Below are 22,937 nucleotides of genomic sequence, written 5' to 3'. Positions count from 1 at the left end.
CCACGTTCTTTATGTGGCTCTTGGCAAGGATGGTACTGCAAAAGGAGAACTCTTCTGGGATGACGGGGACTCTCTAGGTGAGATCTTAGCACGTTGCCTCTTAGCACGTTGCCAAAATTGTTTCTCGCGAGACGTGCACGCTTATAGCATCAGAGACGAAATTCACTTCAACGGCCTAAGAGTACACAAACTAACGAACATTTCAAATCGAGTTCCTTCCTGCTCACCTCGCCACTCGTGAGTTCACAGTCTAAAGCAAGTATACAATCAGCGCATTAGCTTGATGGGAACGAGTGCGTGGCCATGGGCCTCGCAATCTCACCACTTTAGACAGCGTAATGGTCCAACATATCCACAATGTCGGGCCACGACGTAGTTCCAGTTACCATCTGACACTGGAAATCTCCAAAAATCTATATATTGCTATAAACTGCTTCTACGGTAAGGTCCCTCGCATGCTACAAGTAAATCTTGAGAAGCTATTCGTGACTGGTGAAGTTCACTTCAAGCGGGGCCGTTTTAGGTACGTTCAGATACGTTGCACGCATTCCACGTTCTTTGCTGACGCGTCGGGAAACTGCGTTCCAATGTCACGACCATTCTCGTTCACGTCTTTTTTTTGACCGCGTTCCGAGCATCACGCTCCATATTTACCTCATTTTCGAGCTCTGTGACCTGTTTCACAAGCTCATGCTGGAAATCCTCCATTTCTTTACCCTAGCATCGACATCACAATGTCTCCCGATTCACTCAACGTCTCCATTCTCATCCTTCCCCTCGTCTACCTTGAGAGGCCCCCGCACACTTTCTTGTCAAGTTTACCACTTAGCTTCTTCAAATGCAAGCACCGAATGTTTTCAGAGGACGTTTCAAAGGCTGATACGCATAGTACCTAAATCCTTAAGATGCCGCAATGTAATTATCACCAGTGTTTTAGAAGGAATAAATGCAGCTCAGATTTAAGGTGTTACACGTGTTCGCGCATGTACAACCACGCGCCCACACACTCACTGTCCTACCAAAGGAATAGTCCCGACACAAATACATCCGCAGTAAAACCACTAATAGGCATTAGTCTTGCCGCTTACAAGCTACTATTCAAAAGCTACAAAAATTTAACGTCCCACGCGATTGCACGTGTTGAAGCACACATGGCGCGAAAGGACGCTCCGCCTATACTGCAAAATCCAAACAGACATGAAACAGACCCGCGCACACAAAAAAAAAGAGAAAGAAGAAAGCTAGCCAAGTATTATTTAATGGCTAAAAATAAGCAAAACGAAAACGCAAGCAAGCTCAAAGCATGCACAAAAAGCTTATGTTTTCGTTGCCGCCAAAAAGCCCTGCGAAAATACCTCCGTTAGCCGCAAACATCACAACTGCTGAAGCGCTTCGCTTCTGTGAACTCTGGTTTCCGATTCATGCACTTTGCCGGTCATTAATGGCGATCGCGGTGCGCCCTATTCACCGCGCCCTCTTCCCTGAGGACAGTCAGAGCCATCTAGCGCAGTCGCGGCGAAGCGTGCCCATCGCCGCCAAAATGCATGGCGCGCCGGTGCGTGCGAACATTGAGAAACGCGTCAAGCAGCAACCGCGCGCTCCTCTCTCGCCGCTCTTTCTGGACACGTTGCGCCATCTACTGGCACTGCCGAGAAGTCTGAGCGTGGTCTCCGGGACGACAAGTGTTGCGCTGCGGTGCCTGCGAACGCTGAGAATTGTTGCTCCGCTTGCGGCAAACTCAGTGGCACCCGCTTAAGGACCATAGTTGGCGAGAGTTTCATTGGGGAGAACGGCATCACAGTGCATTCATTGCGCAGCTCACTGAAGCGTTGACGTGGAATGCATTTATTGAAAGCGGCACGCACCCATGCCAGTGCTTTAGTAGCATTAAAAGTAGCGTTTAAAGTAGCATTGAAAGCATCAGCAGCATGCTAATGCTTTTCCACAAGCACACTGGGTATGTTCGGCACCTGTTTTGTTGCGACCACTGTGTTCGGTTCATTTACTCTGCGCTGTTTACCATGTCCTTTTGTGGAACGTTCGATTGCTATGCGTTTGTGGCCCTCTATGCTGGTGCGTTTTTTTTTTACTTTTTTGTAGGTTGTGTTTAGGAAGAGGAGCGAACACGTTGAACTGTGCAAAAAGGAAGTGGGTGCAGACGTGGCTCATTGCTTGGATAGCCAGCTGACCACTAAGAAGATGATCATCCTATACTTTTTCTGATTGGGGTGCCTGCGAAGCACCCTCAAAAACCCCTCAGTAGTGATTGGACTGTAAATGTTTGAGCACCCATGGCACGCGCTGCACCGTCATGGCCAAAAGCGTGGCACTTTGGGCAAGTTGGTATGTCATGACTGTTTTAGGCTTGTAGCGCAGCTCAGGACGAGCAAAAAAGGAAGGAGGTAGGGGTAATCAAAGGGAACGGAAACAGAGCGCTCACTATGTTTTCCGTTCCCTTTGATTACCCCTACCTCCTTCCTTTTTTACTCGTCCTGAGCTGCGCTACAAGCCTAAAACCGTCGTGGCACCCGCTGCACCGAGCAGTTGTACTGGACTAAACTTGTGGTGCTATGCACCGTCGGCTCCGCCGATGTAGGGTCGCCCTATAGGTTTTTCAGTTCCACGTTGCCTCTCTGTGTAACTTCTTGTAAATACATAATGTCTTCAAGCTTTATCTGTGTTTGCTTCCATCCATCCATCCATCCATCCATCCATCCATCCATCCATCCATCCATCCATCCATCCATCCATCCATCCATCCGTCCATCCATCCGTCCATCCGTCCGTCCGTCCGTCCGTCCAAAGCCTACAGCTAAATTATCGCCGCTGTCCTTAGCGAAAGTAGTCCCCACTTACATAGACTGTGTCTGGTGGTGCGTTTGGGACACCCAAGTGGAGAAGTAATACCCATACCTTCTAGCACATAAGTTGAAGAAAAAAAAAGTCAGGCGTGGCTTTTCAAATCTTGGGTTTCAGTGTTGTACTACTTGACCATGTTTCGAAGAACTGCATTTAACTTCTCTGGATCAATATACGCTTACAACTCTGAACAGGGAAAATAATGATATTGAAGCGGGAAAGGTTGGCGCAGTTGTTTTGGGTACACCGAAACAGCATCTTCTCGCTGGCAACCCGTGTTTCTTCCCATTTACTTCCGTGTGTCCGTGAATATGCAGGTCTCCGTGTGACTTTCGTGTTATTGTAATATTCAGAATACCAATATTTATTAAAAGCAATAAAATCTTTATTCTGAGCATAGAATACAAATACACGTCAAGTTGAACATGACGAGGAAATATGCAAATCACTAGGCACATAGAATAGTCGCATAGTCAGCATAAAAAAGTTATTCAGACTTTTAAAAACCCTTCTTCTTAAAGTTCTCGATCGATATTTAACACATTGTGTTCATCCATTTTCCCATTATTCGCATCCATTGTAGACGGTTTCAGGAGCCGCAATTTCCTCAGGCTTGTTTTACCGTTGACTGTCCTGGGCAGCTCGTCTAGAAACACGACTCCGCCGTATAGGTGTTTGTAGTACGCTGTCTGGCCTGCAACAATTTGTCAGGATAAATCAAATGCATTCTGCTTGTGTGCTCCTGAATAAAACAGTTGGAATGACACTAAACTATAGCCTAACAATACCACTAAACAAAAGCGCTATGCTATATTGCTGAACTAGTATAGAGGAATGAGAGCTGGAAAAATTACAAACTTGAAAACAAAGAGCCCTAAATATTGTGTACTAGAAGACAGCATAGCAAATAGACTACAGTGAAGCCGAAAAGCAAAAGCAATATAGGACAAAACTTACGACAGTTTGGGTGCAGGGGCCGTAAAACTCAAGGAATGAATGCTAAGCTAGTTTAATCATCACACATATGTAAGGATGCTAGTATTGCCGGGACTGTTTGCCGGGATCATTTGTGTACACTCGCCTACCAACTATTGTGGGACACACGAGTGAGTGGATGCGCATCGCGAAGCCCAAGTGCAGCGGCTCATGCCGCGCATCGAAGCAAACCTGTGCAAATTGCAGTAGCCACGTTGACATGAATGCGATAGTAGCGCGTTGACTTTAGAAGCGCTTTTGGCAAACCCGATGCGATGCCCTTTACATGTAACGCAATAACTCCAGCGAGAACGTAGCGCCATGACCGTGAGTCGACTCACGCCCGTGAACCTACGCTCGTCTGGCGCATTATTGAGAGGCTGCTTGCTGGCGTGCATTACTGTCGTTTACATGAATGCGATGCGCTGGAAATGCGATGCGATGCGCCAATGTCGCATTCATGTAAGAGTGATGCTTGTAGGCGTGGTTTCATGCCATTTTCTACAATTTCTGCGTGCGCCGACGAAAAGAACTACTATTGTCGATGACACGGTGTACCTTGCTCGAGGTCACGAGACCACCGTCACATCACATGACGTACGCAAGAAAACCAGCGCATATCCCGTTCTTCTGGAATGCCCGCATCATGCTACACTATTACGGCGAATTCAATCGTTTTTAATGGCTTTAGAGCGTAGGCAACTCAGGTAAAGAAAAAGAAATCTTGACGTGCTGTCCAATAACAGCCGTGCAAAAGTGGGCTTTATTAGCATTAAAAATTTATTGAGGACAGCAGAGGACAGCAAATATTTTGATCGTTAATCAAGCATTAAAAATGTTTTGTTTTAAAGGCATACTTATGTTATTTTTTACTGTCACGCTGTATATGCGATATTATTCTGGTTCGCATCGCTACTGGAGTGCTGCTTTCTACAGCGACTCCCCTACGCGATATTGTTTTTAGCATTAATCCTTAATACTTGCTTTGTAACATTCTAAGGGTTCATCCCGAAAAGAGGCCCTATAAAGATTTTTTATAGGTCTCAGGGCTCTCGATATCCCGCCAGAGCATTGGCAAAATAGTTGAGCATTCGGCCCTGCTGTGGGAGGCAGATGAGTGATGCAGCCTGGTATCTACCGCCAAGATATGCAGAAGATCGCTTCCGGCCCTGTGCTCTGCAACTGCGAGAAATCCCAGACGCTTGTAAAGACACCCACCTGTAGGCAATCTAGTGGCATGGGACCGCCATACTGCTTTTCGAGGGTTTTGTGTTTGGTTCTGATTCTTGCGCAGAAGCATCGGTCTGTAAGACATTTTCCCAAAAAGCAATGCCCGCCTGGGGATCTGGCAGCTGCTTGCAACCTTTTTATAAGCCGGCGAGTGTCCAGCGGTGGGGATCAAACCACGCACTTCCCCCAGCTGAGGTGGGCGTCCTACCCATGGGGTCACAACTGTGGCCAAGACATCGGGCACGTGCGTGCCGCCCCCTAAATTTTTTTTTGTGTTAGTAGGCGACCTGCCCAGCACCCTCTTATCCTTCCAGTGGACGGTCTAGCTCGTGATGCGCTCGAAAAAAGAAAGATTCTAGCTACGTGATTGCGTTTTTATATGACGTGATTGGTCCGTTACCCCATTTTCTGACACTAAGGCAAGATGTGCTACTACTTTTCACTTTCTTTTTCATCATAATTTTTTTGTTTAATCAGCTTGCAAAAAGCTGTATGAAAGTTCAAATATCAGTATTCACTTACTACCGGCGAGTTCATCCTCGCAGTGACCTAAGAATAAACGAACACAACAAAGGTGGCGCATATGAATAAATACCGAATGTTAAACCTAATTAGGAAATAATGGTTTGCAGAAAGTCGTAGTGCTATAAGGAGATGGAAATAGGATTTTGACTGCCGGGCCACAAAAGCCCGACTTCCTCCCAGTTTTTGCGCTGGACAACGAAACCTGTGATTCCTTCCCAATCTCCCTGTTTTAAAATATAGTGCCTGATTTTTACCTCCTGAAATTCAAGAAGATATAAATCCCGAAAATGATGGACAGTATTTAAAATATTCTGCCTTACATTTTCGGCGCTGTCAATTGCTGTAATTTAGTAACACGTGAAAGTTTCTTCGCTAATGGTGTATCCCATAATGTTTGGAGCTCCTGGAAAGAGTTTTGTTAGGTTGTTCGCCGCAGCTATGAGGAACCATTCATATGGCACCGTCTTATTATGTTCAACAAATGATGTATAGCTTACTCGCAACAAGATCCACCAGTTCCCCTTCCGTGACAGGTGGACCACCAAGCGCGCTTTTCCTGCATACAACAAACGCTGTGGGTGCTTCGCTCACTTTTTCGTCCGGAATGCCTATGACGCATGCTTCGAGAACTGCTGGATGTCTCAGAAGGATAGCTTCCAGTTCTCGCGGCGCAACATTGTAGTCGTGGCATTTGATAATGTTCTTGAGCCGGTCAATGACGAAAAATCTTCCGTCTTGGTTGTAGTATCCTACGTCGCCTGAAAGAGTGTAGATGGCACGGACTTCGTTACGAATCTGGCATATCCACACGCCAGAATAAATATCTGTTAAGACTTGGCCAGTAAGAAGTTAAAGGCTGTGAAATTCTTGTTTTAATGCGAGGCAACAGTTGAGATTGCGAGCCGCACATGGTTAATTCGCCAGTGTCGGGAAAAAAAAACTAGATTGTTTTAAATTAAGATGCAGATACCGTAATGGCAACAAAAGCCAATACTGCAGCACAGGCCGTGATGAGGGCCGTAGTAGTAGCAGAAAGAAACAAGCGTTGAAACATTTGTATTCAATAACTGGCAGTGAGGAGTCCACGACTACATATACATGTGATAGTATTTAAAGTTATCTAATACTATGAATGGCTGACAAGCACAACAGCAGCCTGTAAGTTAAGCAATTTCTGATCCTAGTGAGTGTTCATATTAGTTTTACGTCTGCACAAACCACTGATGGATAGTTGCTCCGCCTGAAGCAATTCGTACTCGTGTTGTGAATAAGCCAATGACAAATAATGGAAAAAATCACCACCCAGGGAAGCTCAAACGTGGGGCCCCTGTGTGTATCACTTTGCTAATTCCAACGATTCATTAAAGGACGCCTTGATAGGATGCCGGATCCTCGGTACGCAGTTGCTGCTTGCGCTTGCTTGCACAAGTCTGTTATTGTACCAGGGCTGGAGGATCGGCACGGCGTAGACGAGCATATTCCCGGTTCTGCTCGTGGCGCTGCTGATCGAAAGCTGCCTGCTCCTGAGGAGTGGGTATGACGCGTGACCTCCCCATGTTGGAGCCAGAGAGAAACTGCTGCGCGCGCGCTCGGCTGTGACAGAGAGCAAGGACGTCACTACTGGTGCAGATAATCACACGCCTCTCCTTGTTTTTTTTGTGCATGTGCATGGGGTTGCGCCGAAGGAGTTTTCGGCATACAGGCGACAGACGAACGGACGTACGAATCGGCTTGTCATATACAGCTTCGCTGTGAAAACGAACCACTGTGCAATAAGCGTCAGAAGTTAGCTCTGAATACATGGAAGTACCGTGATTAGATGTCTCGGAGCTCATAGTGCGACTGAAGGCTGCCCTTGCGCGCATGTCTAATAGCTAAGGAAGTTGTGTTTGGTACATTACTGTTTTATATACGGGGCGCGCATGTGGGCAGCATATGCTCAAATTAACGCAACGACGTCACAAACATTGTGTGACTGGCTACCATTGCAGTATTAAACGCCTCTATGCCTTTTTCGTGACGGTATATGGTGTGTGCACGTGGGCATATCGACAAGTGGGCTTGTTTATGTTTTTCGGGTCAGTGCTTCTCACCCTCTAACAAATGTTGTCGCTCAGCGCTGGACGCGCCTGCATGTACCGGAGGTTTCTGGAATGTTATTGATTGATCCAGCTGCTGTCTGTTGTCACTGAACCTTGCGTAATCTGACTGCAAGTATGCACGACGCGAATGGTGTAGAACTTTCTGGAAGACACGCTGACACCAGCCATTACTCTGGAAGGCTCGATGGCTCGTGTATAAAAGCCGATGCGGTTCACCGGCAGATCAGGTTTCGACGATCGCCGGCTGTGTTCGCCGCTATCATTGTGCTTTAAGTGTAGCCGTTTTTTGTGGGCGCGGGTTCGCCCAATAAAAGGTAGTTTCGTCATTCACAGTATTGCTACTGTGTTCTTTGCGGTAACTACTACTTGCCAATCGAGAGTTTTAGGATGGTGCTTGTCGCCTTACGTATGTTAAACGTAATCACCTTTGCGGGACGTTATGTTGGGCGTCTTTTCAAGACTTTAGTTTACCGTACGGGAACGCAAACGTAAGGAAGACGTTACAAAACAGGGCGCCGTCTGCTGGATTTTACCAAACGTATCCAAGCCATGAGCATCCATTACTGTTCATCCTGTTGTTGCTATGCCGACTCGTCTCGTTAGGCGTACGGGCACCGGAATTGCTCGAATGATCTCGGAAATTGGACGGGCTATGCGCTTATAACTAACGTTTCAGGTTACTTTAGAGAAAGCGAAAGCTCATTTCAGTAGTTACTGGCGATCAACGCGAGTTAGAGCGCAGCCATCATGAGAATTCACGCTGAAGCGAGATTCATGGGAACCGCCATGCTCAACAATGCCATTTCTTAGCGTACGTAAACATTCGAACATTAAACTCGCCAAATAACGTACGTGATCATAGCGCACGAAAACCGCAGGAACCCAATAGCATTCACAGTATGCGCAGTGATGACAACGCTATATCTTTACGTAAGTAATGTGTTTACGTATGGTTGCAAACGCTAAACTAAAACAGTGTAATATTAAACCAACACCTACTGTGTACGATGCCGGTAGCCCCTTGGCAACCTTGATAGACTTACCCGCATAACAAGCGTATACTGCGGCGAATCATACTTAAGGAAATCAGGAATATGCATGTCTAAAAGACTTTTCCTGATGCGCACTCATCAATGCATCTCTCGATCTGAAGCAAACTGAGAGTTACACTGCCTGGACAAAAAAAGATCGCACTTTCTCCCGCTTTCTCCCGTTGATTAAAACTTGCTTTCACCACATTTCTTGCATCTTCAGAATCATAGAAAGTGTACAGCTACAGAAAATATTAGGAATTGTCAATTGTTTATTGAGTTATATCAAGTTTACAGAATACTTAAACTTAAATTATGGGGGTTAACGTGCCAAAACTGCTTTCTGCTTATGAGGCACGCCGTAGTGGAGGACTCCGGAATTTTTGACCACCTGGGGTTCTTTAACGTGCACCTATATCTAAGTACACCGGTGCTTTCGCATTTTGCCCCCATCGAAATGCGGCCGCCGTGGCCGGGATTCGATCCCGCGAATTCGTGCTCAGCAGCCCAACACCATAGCCACTGAGCAACCACGGCGAGTTTTACAGAATATGGACTGCATGGGAAAACTCACTGCAGGAACATCAAATATGAGAACAAAAACTGTCTCGTGTTTTCAAAAGCTTGAAAAGCATTTATCAGCCACTTGAAAATTATGCCTTGTGCATGAACGTTGGGAAAAAACACTGCAAGAAGTGAAACCGCTACGTGCAACGCACTGACACGGAGTGACAAGACCCAACCGTCTACCTTGCCAGCCATTTTGCTAAAATATTCTGCACATTATTCAGAATTGCAGCAGAATTCCAATCATGTGTGTTTCATGATGTATGCAACACATTTTATATATCATTACTTTCATCAGCGCTTTTGCAGTTGATGCACTATCTTGCTGTAAACAATTGTGTACACACCGTCTGAAAGGCTCATTTGGGCATCTATTAAAATATATGGGAAAGGAGAAACAGCTTTTTTTTCTCTGCAACCCAGCTGTACCAATCTTAATTATGTGTGTTGCATATAAATGAAAAGGATCAAATCTAGTGAGTGTTCCGAAACATTTCATTTCGGCCGTTAAGTTTTATGAAAAATGTTTTTTTGAGAACCACATATATTCAGAAAACAAGATTAGCAAATTTACAGCCCTGTAACTCAGCCATGAAAATCTTTTTCACAATTCTGTGAATTGCACCTAATATTGAATCTCAAATGGACAAAAATTAATCTATTATACATGGCTCCTAAGCATACAATTAATATGTGAGTATGACTTTTGCAATATCCTTGTACAAATTGCAGCATGTTCACGTAAAAGATAAAATAATACATCTTATTTGTCCGATGAGAATGTACTACTTGGGGCAGTTTACGTAATTGCGATATCTGTTCTTGGTGCACAGTTACTGATCGGCAAATTTCGAGCTTCTATTTCTTTAACCTAAGCAATTTGAAATAATATTTGACAAAAAAAAGTCAGGCCCGAAATCAAACTTAAGCATAAGACAATAAATAAAATAAATTTATGCAAAATTGTTTCAAAGTTTATCTAAAAAACATTTCTGCTTTTTACATGTATTTGTATAGGCTGCATAGGAGTTGCGGCCGAAAAAAAACTTCCTGTAAATGCGACTTCAGCAAACTACCTAGGGCATAATGGTAATTACGCCCTTCCCCAGTGCAAGGTAACCTACCGGGCTCAGCCTGGTTAACCTCCCTGCCTTTCCCTTATGAATTCTCTCTCTCTTGCTCTCACGAAGTGCTTGTAATACTTGACGTTATTTTTTTTTTTTTTTTGCAGCGGTGTTGATGCAGTTTTTCAACATTTTATGAATATGCACGTGCAGTCGGGGGGATTGGTCGGAGATTGAGAATGTACAAGGCAAATCGGGAAAATCGTTAGATATGCTAGGATATCCTTTACAGAAAAGGCCTCGTTAACAGAGCCTGTGTTCTTATATCGAATATAAATAGCACCGATGCATTCACCGTGGTTCGCGCTGAATGTGATGCTCACGTTCAATTGTTTATAGTTAATGTAAAAGCATGCCTACTTGATTGCTCATATTCAGACGGGAACATCGCTACGAACATGGACGAAGAGGAATGAAAATAAGAATGCGTCAATGCAACACGTCCTTGTCTATGCACCTTACATGTTCGCTTCGGCACTTTTTAGGTACCCTTGCTATATTGGAGTGTTATCTCTCGCGCTTTCCAAGCAGTGTTCATAACGTTCAATCGTGACATAGTGTTATGAAAGTCGGAGTCTTTCACAATGAACAAGCTCAACAATGTCCACTCACCAGTGTGCAGCCAGCCATGCTGATCCACTACGCACTCAAGCTGGTCGTCTTGGTTGAGGTAACCAGGTGTGGCACCGGGCGTTTTTACCCAAATCTCACCTAGTTCTCCCGGTCCCAGTGCTACACTTGTGCGACAGTCAGCGACCTAGATATCAAAGGAGAGTAATTAAGCACGGTTCTTAGGCCATGTTTTCGAAAACTACGACCGAAGGGAACGGCTGCTTATTAAACTGGCCAATATAGAAATATTGCAGTGAAAAACCAGGCACTAGAGAAATGAAAAACATGGATAAAAATCAGCACCCGACCACTCCGCACAGATGGTTAATAAGCGAAGCTGAAACATGCGGCCCCGCTGTTCATCATTGAGTTAATCCCGACGGTTCATTAAAGGATGACTTGGTTGGCTGCCCGTCCTCGGCATGCAGTTGCTGCTTGCGCTTGGCTGCACAAGCCTGTTCATTTGCCCGAGCTGCAGCATCGGCAGCAAATTCCTCGGTTTTGCTGGCGACGTTGCTGATTGAAAGCGGCCTACTCCTCAAGAGAACGTATGACACGTGGCCTACCCATTTCGGAACCCGAGAGAAGCTTCGGCGCGCGCGCTCGCTGGCGACGGAGGACAATGACGTCCCTATTGGCGCTGCCAATCGCGCGCCCCTCTTCCTCTTTCTTTTTTTCGCGCATGCGCATGTGGTTGGGCAGGAGGAGCTTTCGGCGTACAGGCGACAGACGGACGGACGAATCGACTAGCCATATAGGATTTCGCTGTAATAATGCGAATGTTTGAAATCTTTTACGATTTCTCTAGACTTTGCTTTAACCAAAAGAAAAATATCGTGCACAGTTACAAATGCATAAGTATCAAGTGTACTGTTCGGGTAGAACATGCCCTCTGGGAAAAGCGTGGGCCCTCAAATTATGCTGAAAACAGTTCTGCGGTGTTTTAAAATTCCGTTTTATTGCTTACGGTTGGGTTCTCTGTAAATTAGGTGCTAAAGCTACCTCCTCCCTGTAAGAGGTTTACGCTTGGACCAAACACAACTTCTTCTGATGCACGTTAAGTATGAATCCGAATATAAATTCGCTGGAATGCGAAACCTCGGCCAGAAACAAGAATAGGACAATAACTTTGCTGATGCAATTTTCGCGGATACAGCTGATGAAAAGCACACATCGCCTTTGAGACACATCAACAGAAAGGAGTATACAATACACTAATAAGCAGAAGATAAACAGGAATATTTGCCAACGATCATGACATAGTTGTAAGCGTCCCTACACTTACAAAGAATTTAAGCAGTGCATTACAATGTCTCCCTCAGTAAAAGAGCGGAGCTGAAGTGAAATGAAAATCTAAGTGTTGTTACCGTGTCGTTTGCGCTTCTTGTGTCTGCGTCTTCTATTTCATATTTGTTTGCCGTGTTTTTTATGCTGCGGAAGAGCGTTTAATTCGCAAAAACCCTTGAAACGTTCACGGCGATTACGTACCCTTATCTGGACGTTGGGGGACGGGAAGCCCACGCATTCGTAGTTTGTTTCACCTGGGGGAGGCACACAGTACGGTGACAGTCCCTCCGAACAGCCGAGGAAGTTCTTGAAGTCTGTGAGATTTAGCTGGCGGAGAATCCGCTCGCCGACATTTCGAGGGATGGATCCGCCCGTGCAGAGTACCTTTCTGACAGACATGAATTGTCGCCCCATGGCCTCCAGACCTCGCGATATCCGCGCTAGCACCGTCGGAAAACAGCATATAACTTGAACCTGTTGGAAAGCGTTTTATATTCTGTAGTGCAACCGACAATTTTTCGTGCTTTATAATACCATTGTAAATCGCTCATCTCCCTACTTCAAACCACAAGTGCCACTTACAGTAACACCATATAAACGTATAAGGGTTTCTTCGAAACACCCGTTTGTTCCCATATATCTGATGGTGCCTACAGCCACGTGTGACCGGCGCACCGGTGCCATGGTGTCATTGGTTGCATTGTACAAAAAAGGACCAAGCGTCCTCAATATGCGGAATCGTTCTTGTAAGTAGTGGCTGTTGAATAAATCTGGTTACAAAGTACACTGTATCAAAACTGAGACGCGCGAAGTTAGATTATTCCATCGCAAAATCGCAAATGTACGTTCAGTAATTAGGTTTGTGCTAGGTTAAGTGAAAGCTGCATTTGCTATGTATGATGGCTCGGCTCTTGGCTTGTCCATCTCTCGATGTCGTATCAGCACACCGCCAATACATGAGGCTTATACATTAATGTTCACTTTTCGAGTGAACATCTATTTTGGTGGGGTTTCTTCTTTGAATGAAATGGAGTCAGGGCGTTAGAATAACAGCAGAAGCATACCAGACGATGCTTGAAAGAAGAGTTGGGCTTCCCAGCTGATTTAGCTTATGTTTTAGTGCCATTATGAGTACTACACACGCCTGTATTATTGGAAAGATTCCTTTCGCTCGATGCTAACATTTTTGTATCATTCACTGCTGTCTCGCGGCCAATATGTACAGGAGTTGTCCTAGGCCAAGTACGGCTGTCACCGCTCACGCACGCAGCTTGAGAAGAAAACAATCAAACGGAATGACTGAATTGTTTCGAGCATAGTCTGACGTGCTGTTTTCGCTGATAGTCACAGTCATTGCAGTTATGCGAAGGGCTGTCAGCGAGCAGCTTCAGCGAGTGCTTTTACACATACACAGGTAAAAGCCGTGAAGTAATTCAAAGAAAATTAATTACTACATTACCAGATGTGCAACCGTGGGCGGTGCATAATATTTATTGTAACATATGTGCTTGCAGTATACCTAAATACACATACTCCGAAGGCTGTCTTCCCTAGGAAAACTGCGCTACCAGATGACCAAAATATGAAGCAAAAATAAGTTGTATCAACTTGTGAAGAACCGAACACAAGATCAAAACCAGATTAAGTAAAGGCCAAATGTGGCTTAGCGCAATTACAACAACTTCAGCATGGTCTTTCAGATGACATAAACTTTCGCGACATGCACCGGTAGTAGATATAAGCACACAAACATGATCAAATATTGCTCATTACAATATCAATACCATCACGACAAGGTTGCTTATTTCCGACATTACGCGCATGGTATACCAGACAACCAAACAGCGGCTGTGAACAAGGGACAAAGAAAAGTAGTACCTTGTGTTTGTTGACTATGTCGGCTAAATCATCAGATTCTGGGGTCGTCGGTGTCACAACCATCGTAGCTCCAAGACACGCAGCGTACATCGTGAAGAAGAAGCCGAAGGCATGTACCATGGACTCTAAGAGGACGTAGCGGTCACCGGGCTGTAGCAGATTACATGACCTGCAGAATTGCGATATATATATCATTTGCGTTGCCATTATGCCAGCTTATCCATGACTTTAAAAGCAAGGCCTCTATTGGCGGGCAGCAAGTGCCCCTGAAGTCGGTCAGCAGTCTGTCCTATGGACCCAAAGTTCATGTTCCTGTCATAGCACCTAGCTCTTGTCATCGAGTTCATTTCGCTTCCATTTCCTGCCATTCTCTTCCCGTAATGACACACCAGTTATACGCTATATGGGTGCTTGCTGCAGAAGTTCACCTCTTTTGCTACGTTTCAACTAAAATGTGAGGTACACGCGCTTCCTCTTAGGTCATCAAGCTCTACTCCTTACTAATAACGTTTTGCCTATAGTTTTCATGTCCAATATTGACCTGACTAATTCATCTGAAAAGAAAGGAAGCCGCAACGTACATTTCCGCGGCACACCCACCTAGCCGCCTGTCCTAGTGGACCTACCAGAACCGCTCAATGAAGATCCTTCTACTTAACACTTGCAGGCGGCTTTTTAATGTGGGATAAAATATGCACTTGCAGAGTGTAAAGCACAATCCTTAATTTGAATTGCTTAGATGTATAAAGGGTACACCATAAATTAACGATGCCGACAGGCTGGATTAATATGTGGTGATGTATCTTCCGAAATAGGTTGCTTGCAAACGGCTCGACTTCGCAAGGCTGGAATAGGCTACTGGCGCGAATGGTTTTTGTTTTGTTGATAAGTCTGACTCTAAGTGCTAAGCGAGTGAAATGCGATAATCAGACAGTGTGGTGGCCTTTGCCTTTTGCGCCACGGGATAGCACTGCTTCGTTGGAGGAGCAAATGAAGTCACAATGTGTCACAAAGGATCTTGTCCTCATCGTGTGTACCACACATAACTGGCTTGAGATCCCCAGCGCTCGGCAGTAGCACCCACACAAAAAATAGCACCGGCAGCGACGCGCTACGAATATCTCGTTTTAATCGCTGAGCACTGTACACTGTGGACTTTTACATGCTGTGTACACGTGTACTTGTTTGATTGTATGCGTTACCGGTGATGAAAAAACAGGCACGAAGAGTGCCGTCGGTGGAAGAGTCAAAGGCACACGAGAACGCCAATAAGATAAAGTGGATTCAATGAAAGGCACAGCTCATGTCGGAAGACGATTTACAGGTAGAAGCTACACACGGGAACCGATGAACAACGAGCAGTGAAGAAAACGCGAAAGGAGGTGTTGGCAACATCCGGAAATAAGCGAGGATTGCGAAGAGGTACAGAAGGACATGAGAAAAAAATGTTGCGATAATCAGTACGCAGTTGCTTGCACTCGTTATGCCTGCATCGTATTACAGTGTAATGGAGAAATAATTTATCTACTCAACTTTTTTTAATACCCCGCTCGTTTCAAGAGTACTGGCTTTTTCTGTAGACTGCATAGTAAAGCAACACAGTAAGCTCTAGTGACGTGTCTCCCCCCCCCCCCCCCAAAAAAAAAAGAAAGAAGAAAAGAAAATAGCTTTGAATCTCAGCGTCAATGTGATGGCAGAAAGTAATAAAGTAACTATAATATAATCTTCTATAGGCATACGGCAATTCAGTCTTTATATTTGTAAACACCGTAACCCGCCGTGATTGCTTAGTGGCTATCATGTTGGGCTGCTCAACGCGAGACCGCTGTATTGAAACCCGGCCACGGTGGTCGCATTATTAGGGGGGGGTTGATGCAAAAACACTCGTGCACTTAGGCTGACGGGCACGTGAAAGAACCCCTGCTGGTCCAAATTATTTCGGAGTTTCCCACTACGGCGTGCCTCATAATCAAATCGTGGTTTTGACACGTAAAACGCCACTTTTTTTGGCGCATTCATGAAATTTGTTCTTAAAGATCGTCGCCAGCGCTGAAAATATAGTTTGCACTTTCCGGAGGTAAACGTTGCGACAGGTGTTCTGTTCATAAATTTAGTGCAAATTATGTTTTGGTGAACGTTGCACGATCAACACTTTTTTACCGGGAGTATCATACGTGCCTTCCGGTGCCGTAAACGCCACTGAGAGCAATAAATAGCGGGATTGTGCGCGAGACTCTGGGCGAATATTGTTTTGGTTCAGATAAACTCTAAAGACAATTTTTTACACTTTCATTCCGAACAACGGATGCTAAACTATACAGCAAGATAGTGGGAGAGATTATTAAATTATCTGTTCACATACTTCCTCTCTGGCAACGTTAAGAAGGATCTGTATTCCCTTGAGTAAAAGCATGTGAAGTGTGAATTAGCGATAAAGCCCATTTCATTCTCCGCCTTAAAATATAACTTGAGGACGGTCATTGGAACATGGCGCTGGCAACTTCTGTGTGTACTCGTTGATTTAAGTTTTTGCTTATAAATTACGAATAAATGTACTTTTCTTTTCGGCAAGCCTGTGGTCGGTAAGCATTTGCTCATGAGTCTGCCACGAGCACCACTAAAGCAATTAGCTGTCATGGTTCAATCATTAAAGGATTTGTATAGATGCATACACTTTATATCAGCGATGCGAATCAATGGCCAGCATCTGAGTGCGAAACTTGTCTCTTGTCTGACACCCACCTCCGGTTTGGCGTAAGCATTCGACGCCTTCGCAGCACTTTCTCTAGGACCCGCCGTTTGTTGAGTACTCACCTGAAGATGGTAATACTAGAAACAAATGTGTAGTGCGTGATCAGTATCTTCTTGGGGGTTCCCGTTGAGCCCGAAGAAAAAGAAATAGCAGCAGACCAAGCTTCGGTTGTTCCCTTGTAGTGAATGTCTAGCAAGGTGCTTTCCTTCGCGGCTTGAAACTCGGAGACTGACTGGAATCCCGGAACATCGCCGCCTAGGACAAAGCACCTCTTGAGCTGTGGGAGTAAAGTGAGAAGATATTGAAAATTATACATTTGGCATACACTTCGAAGTACCGCCAAAAATAGCTACAGGCCGTAACTGGTGCTCCTGTAAATTACTGTCCATGAAGTGCAATCTGGCAATTTGTTTCACCGCAGTAATAATGTGAGTAGCCGTTTCAAGAAATCTGATATGAATGCTTCTCAAAAGACAAGAACAGTATACAGGGTACTGAATCTGGGGGTTCTAAAGTTGAAATGTGCAGAGCCGTTTTAAGAGCCAGGCAACCACCAAGAACAATCATCTTTGAAGTAAATGTTCCCCTCTTTAACTGTTAAGCAACTAAACCTCTATTTCGTGAGTCCAGCATACAAATCGTACAAAAAATAGGTTAAAAGCGGTTTTTTTCCGCCATGTTGTTTGCGCTAGAACTGCGTGTCTTTTCGTTCAGGAAATAGAACTGTGAGTCATAACTGTAGCGCTTACGGGCAGAAATTATAAGGAAGTATATTTCAGTCGCAAAAGATTTATTATGAAACTATAGTGCCTGAACGACTTCACCTTTCGTACAAGCGGATATTTAGTTCATCTGTGTCGTTGTAAGCGACAACCTAAACTCCCTTCACAGTGTGTTATTGCGCGCCCACACTATCACCAGCAAAAAAAAAAAAATATTTAGCTTTACGGTTGTCATATATTTTGTCGCGAAAACGAGACAACGTAAAATTGACTTCTGTCAGCTGTAGGCAAACTGCACTTTTCTGCGTAGATGTAGAAAAGCACGTGCCAATGGCCAGGATGGCCTGCGGCAATGCTCTGGAAGGATAGCAGACGCAGTACAAGAATTCTAACTCGGACATGTTTTCCGTATCAACCGTGCTGCCGGAAGCAACCACAAGAGAAACGATGCAAAAGGTGTGCAGTATGTATGCCGAAAAAGAAAAGACGCCTATCCATGCCTATGGTGAAACAAAATTTCTAATGTCAACCGAAAGTACCATGGCACTAAAGGGCAACAAAATATTATTATTCTCACAGAAGTGTTGGGTCTCATCTCATTGCTGGTTGGCGACACTAATTCGAGTTCGTGACAGTTGTATATTATACGTGGTAGCAAAAAAAGAACATCAGAGGATAAGGTTGCAATAACCACTCAAACGTTAATTATTCTATTAAACAGGACAACATCTTTACTGGTCATGATGGTTTGCAAATGAGATGCCACTTAAACGTTGTTAAACGTTGAAAATCCATATTTTTAATTGTCTGATGGTCACGCATTGTTCCACATTACATAAAACCGTAATTGAGGCAGCTTTTGGGTCAGGCTACACGGAGCAGGTGGGTATGCACCTGCTGAAAATGAGAGCCTTTCATTTTCTGCGCATTCCCCCTCTTGTATATATGTATATATATATATATATATATATATATATATATATATATATATATATATATATATATATATATATATATATATATATATATATACATGATGTGGCACCGCCATAAAATATTGCTGGAAGTCAGTGCTGTGTATGTCGTCTCTCGCAGTCCTTGTCCGTCGCGCTGTAGGTTCTTTTTGAGCAGCGTTAGACATGGAAACCGCCAACAGGATTACGCCTGTCGTTACAAACAAATTTCTGAGAAAAGTGTCAGTGAATTGAACTCCTATCGACGCATGGCGTCCAGCTTTGCGATCACCAGCAACCATGCTTCTTTTCAAATTAGAGTAATCTGGTTGTTTCGATAATTTTCTCCTTTACACGTAACCCCTAGCCCCACGTAGAAACGTGATTTAATCTTTCGTCCTGGGAATATTTCGACTTTCGAAAGGTTTTCTTTGTTAAAGCGAAGGATTCTTTGCCTCCAGACATTCTCGTTGACATCGTGAATTCGCATTGGGTTTAAAGCTTGCTTAATGTGTGCCTTAAAATCGAAAAATGAAAATTAGAAGGAAAATAAAGGAAGGTGTTGGAAGTTATAGCTCTATGGCTCAAGTAACGTCTGTGGCGTAGCCATTTTGCCTACAGTGTTAATTTGAACCAATGGTGGGTGCAGAATTGTGCTTATATGCCTTGCGACTCTTATCGCTTCCGTCCTTTTGGGACTGACACCTAATAATTTGATCTCAAGGCTGATGGTGATCGTTCGTGATGGTATCGGCAGCATATAGTTTTTTTTAGGGAAAGGTACATTACCTAAGTTATCACTTGTTGCAGATGTTTTAAAGAGACCAAAGCATTGCTTTAAGAACTTACAGTTGGTTTGATATCCTTGAATTTCTCAGCATTTCTTTTGTCAGTGAGAACATATTCGGAGTTGCCATCTTTCGCGTAAAAAAGCACTTCATCTGAAATATAAAATTTGTGCAAAATAAAAAAATACAGACAATTTACCTGCTTTTCAATTATTTCCGCCTATTATTTACATATGCATATCTTCATGAATACATTACAAGTTATTTAAATAAGAGGGAATTTTAGTCTGTAGTATAAATTATTTTTTGTCTCATAATTTGTGTATTGAGAAACAGACTTAATGCTTAATAACTGTGCAACATTTTAAACTTCTAGAACATTCGAAAATGTGTTTTATTGCAGGTGCACTCAGCGAAAGTGCACTTATCGGTAACACTCTCACGTCAAATACCGGCTATGGCACGCATGTTTGTACATATTAAAAATGTTTGTTTGAACCAATAAAAACACAAGTAGAACTTAAAAGATTTGACTGAGAAGTACGTATCGCAACAAATATGACAAGAGGTTAGGCGAGTGAAAACTGTGATTTCCTTTTAAATCCTTGAAAATGATCGGGAGGGAGACACAAATATGTGTGGGTTTGAATAGGTCATGCGAAGCACTTTCGTTGTTAACCATGCCTAGTATGATTTGTTCCAAGAAAACGAAAGTTGCAACGTGGAAAATACATATTTGCCTTAGTCTTTGAGGCAAGAAATTGAACACCGTCATTTTACAAGCCAACTTAAACATAATAAAATAGTATCAATTTACAATTAGGGCAACGCGCAAGGGTGAAGGATAATTTCCTTTGCGTTAAATTTTCTCTCATAGCGCTTGCGGAAAGGCATCAACATAAAATGCCCTTTATAAGAAAATTGTAGTATAAATGTTGTAAAATGTGCCTCAGGAAGGCTGGCCAACGTTTCGATAGGAGTGCCTATCTTCCTCAAAGGCCTTTAACGAAGGTACGTTCTCCTATCTAAGGCAAGAGAATCAAAACTATATCAAGTATAAATGTGAAGCTCATATTGTGTTAAAATTTATCTTAGGTTATAGACTGTATCAAGCATGCACCATAGGTCGCTTCTACTTTTCCACGACCGAATGATTATATTCGATACTAGCTCCATGCCTCACTGAAAATTCCTTTTAGTCCACTCTCTTACATACAATGGAATGCGCACTGAAACTGTCGATAATTGGTACTTGTAGAAAACAGAATGTTAAGGAATGGCATGCTGCGTTGCATGAACAGACCTTGTCGTGCCCCTGTCCACGCTCTAGGAACTGAGTCCATAACAAATCTTTTTACTGACCCGTTTGGAATGACATGAGCGCAGCATTACACATAGCCACATTGTCACTTCTAGCATAGCAATGACACGTTGATAGTGTCCTTCTTGCGGTTAATGTTATGAGTTAGATGAGATTTCTGTACTTTTTACCTGGAATGTCCGGGAAATGGTCGTACTTGAACAATGAAGAATCGTGCATAACTGTTTGCTAGATTTGCTCAAGTCATTCGCATCTGGCTTTACTTTGCATAAAAGAGGTGTGCTTTTCCCATCGTCGGTTTTGAGAGTTGCAACAACTGTTATATGTTCAACTGCCCGCATCAGTCTTCCAAGAATTGTGGCTCACTAGACGAGGACACGTTTACAGGCATAATTTACGACGTGCTTATTGCATAAGTAATGTTTTATTTACGTATGTGAAGTTAGATTCTTAGATTGCATATTGGCTAAGCGCAATCTTTGGGGAAATCGAACAGCGCCTGCGTAACTTCCGTGCAGGTATTTGAATTTTTTGTAATGACTTGTTCCTTTAAACTGAGAACAAGAACTGAGTAAAAATATTAGCACAAAGAAAATCAAGCAGCAGTTTCTCCTGAAATGCACGTTATTGATAGCGATAGTAGAGTATTAGACATTTTCACAAAGTGGCGTTAGTAGTTTTGTCAGCTGTATAAATAGCAGTAAACATTCCCTTAGAATGAATTTAACAAAGAAGGTGTCATGCGCGCATAGGCAAACATGAAGAGATGTCTGTTACCAAAAATACTCGCTGTAACAGTGCTCGCCCAAAGAAGAGTGCAAGGCGAGCGAAGCGGACGCTTCTGCAACATCTCCCTTCAACGCGTCTCCGAAATTCGAAATTAAATGACATCCAGCAGTAGGTGCACGGGAACTCAGTGCACTAGGAACCACCAGCCGTCTTGGCTAGCCCTGTCCTGGTACCTGCCGGAGATAGCTTCCAAGATAGAGTGCAGGCAATGCACGCCTGAGCCACGTGAACAGTCACGGGCGTGCTAGCGCAGAAGATGCGGTCTCACTGGCCCCCTCCTCGCCACCCAAGCGCACGCTTGACCACGGTACCGCGTCCTGACCTCCAAGCCTACCCCTCCCCCCTCGCGGATGCTCTATCGGGTCACCTCCATACTGGGCGCACATCAAGTCACTTTGCTTTTTGGCTCACCCTCGCATGCTTTCTTTCGCACCGACAGCGTACGGCGCCGATAGCACGATCGACTCTTATCGCCCTTGGACTTCATGCAAAACCTTCCGACAACGTCAACCACGAAAATTCGCCTGGAGTGCCTTTATAATTGCTGATGCAGGGAACCGCAATGAAAATATAAAGTCGTCACCTTTGGTGAGCTCGTCATCGGCAAGCACAGCAACCGCTCCGGCGAATATGGCACCGAAGAGGGCTGCGAAGGACTCAATACCGTTGGCAAAGTGACAGCAAATACGGCTTCCCGCTTTCACTCCATGTGATCGAAATGCTGTCGCGTAAGCTTCCATTTTATCGAGGAGCTGAGCAGCAGTGACGCTCACGTCCTGATCTATCTGAAAGTAAGACAAACGCGTTCACACCATATCGCTCGACAAAAAGCAGAATGCATGCATTACAATGTGGTAGACCCTCGCTCGTTATGGTGGAAGGAACCTGTCTAAAACGGCGATATTAAAGCGTATGCGCCATGGTTCTTGAAAAACATTTGGCTGCGTGAAGCGATTTTAATTGTAAAGCCACTTGATTTCGAAATCCAGTATACTTTTTAGACCGATACTGGTTGTCAGTGTGCAACTCTTGATTCTGTTAACCCTCATTGCACCTACAGCGTTCTCATTATCATCATGATGAGAACGTTCTCGGGGACTGGCAATGTATGTTGTGGGCGTCATTCATAGGTTCAGACTGCGTGTCATATACGCCACTGATTGCTAGTTAAAGATCCGGCTGTTCTGTTCGTGCTTGTGCGAAGAAGGCATAGACCTGAAAATGGCTGAGCATATGCTGCGCTAATGTCGCCGCTATACCACTACCCGGTTAGCAGCAAATACTTTACTTCGTATGCGCTAACAAATTCAGGCGAATGATCTTTTAAGGCATTGTGACAAAATTTAGTTATTAGATATTGGTGAGTCAGTCTGTGAGTTATGTCCTATTTAGTTCTTTGATTTTCTTGTACTAATTGTGTAA

The 22,937-nt window shown here is 44.1% G+C and overlaps 1 protein-coding gene across 1 annotated transcript; it reads right to left on the bottom strand.

Moving 5' to 3' along the window:
• Positions 1–3,222: 3,222 nt before the first annotated feature.
• Positions 3,223–22,295, bottom strand: LOC126543422 (luciferin 4-monooxygenase-like). Its single transcript, XM_055062320.2, has 8 exons — positions 22,099–22,295; positions 19,467–19,558; positions 17,005–17,219; positions 14,191–14,359; positions 12,514–12,786; positions 11,026–11,170; positions 6,087–6,347; positions 3,223–3,553 (listed from the first exon to the last, which is right to left on the bottom strand). The coding sequence occupies exons 1-8, from the start codon at positions 22,253–22,255 to the stop codon at positions 3,375–3,377; spliced, it is 1,491 nt and encodes a 496-aa protein (XP_054918295.2). The 5' UTR covers positions 22,256–22,295; the 3' UTR covers positions 3,223–3,374.
• Positions 22,296–22,937: the final 642 nt, after the last annotated feature.

Source organism: Dermacentor andersoni, chromosome 10 (genome assembly GCF_023375885.2).
Source record: "Dermacentor andersoni chromosome 10, qqDerAnde1_hic_scaffold, whole genome shotgun sequence".
Lineage (NCBI taxonomy): Eukaryota > Metazoa > Arthropoda > Arachnida > Ixodida > Ixodidae > Dermacentor > Dermacentor andersoni.
This window is presented reverse-complemented; position numbering and strand designations above follow the sequence as displayed.

What these genes read in the sequence shown, in the direction of transcription:
- LOC126543422 (XM_055062320.2), bottom strand. Translation starts at nt 22,255, where the DNA reads ATGGAAGCTTACGCGACAGCATTTCGATCACATGGAGTGAAAGCGGGA. An exon ending in CGATGACGAGCTCACCAAAG is followed by an intron (nt 19,559 to 22,098) that starts GTGACGACTTTA and finishes TTTATATTTCAG; the next exon opens with ATGAAGTGCTTTTTTACGCG. An exon ending in TCAAGGATATCAAACCAACT is followed by an intron (nt 17,220 to 19,466) that starts GTAAGTTCTTAA and finishes TTACTCCCACAG; the next exon opens with CTCAAGAGGTGCTTTGTCCT.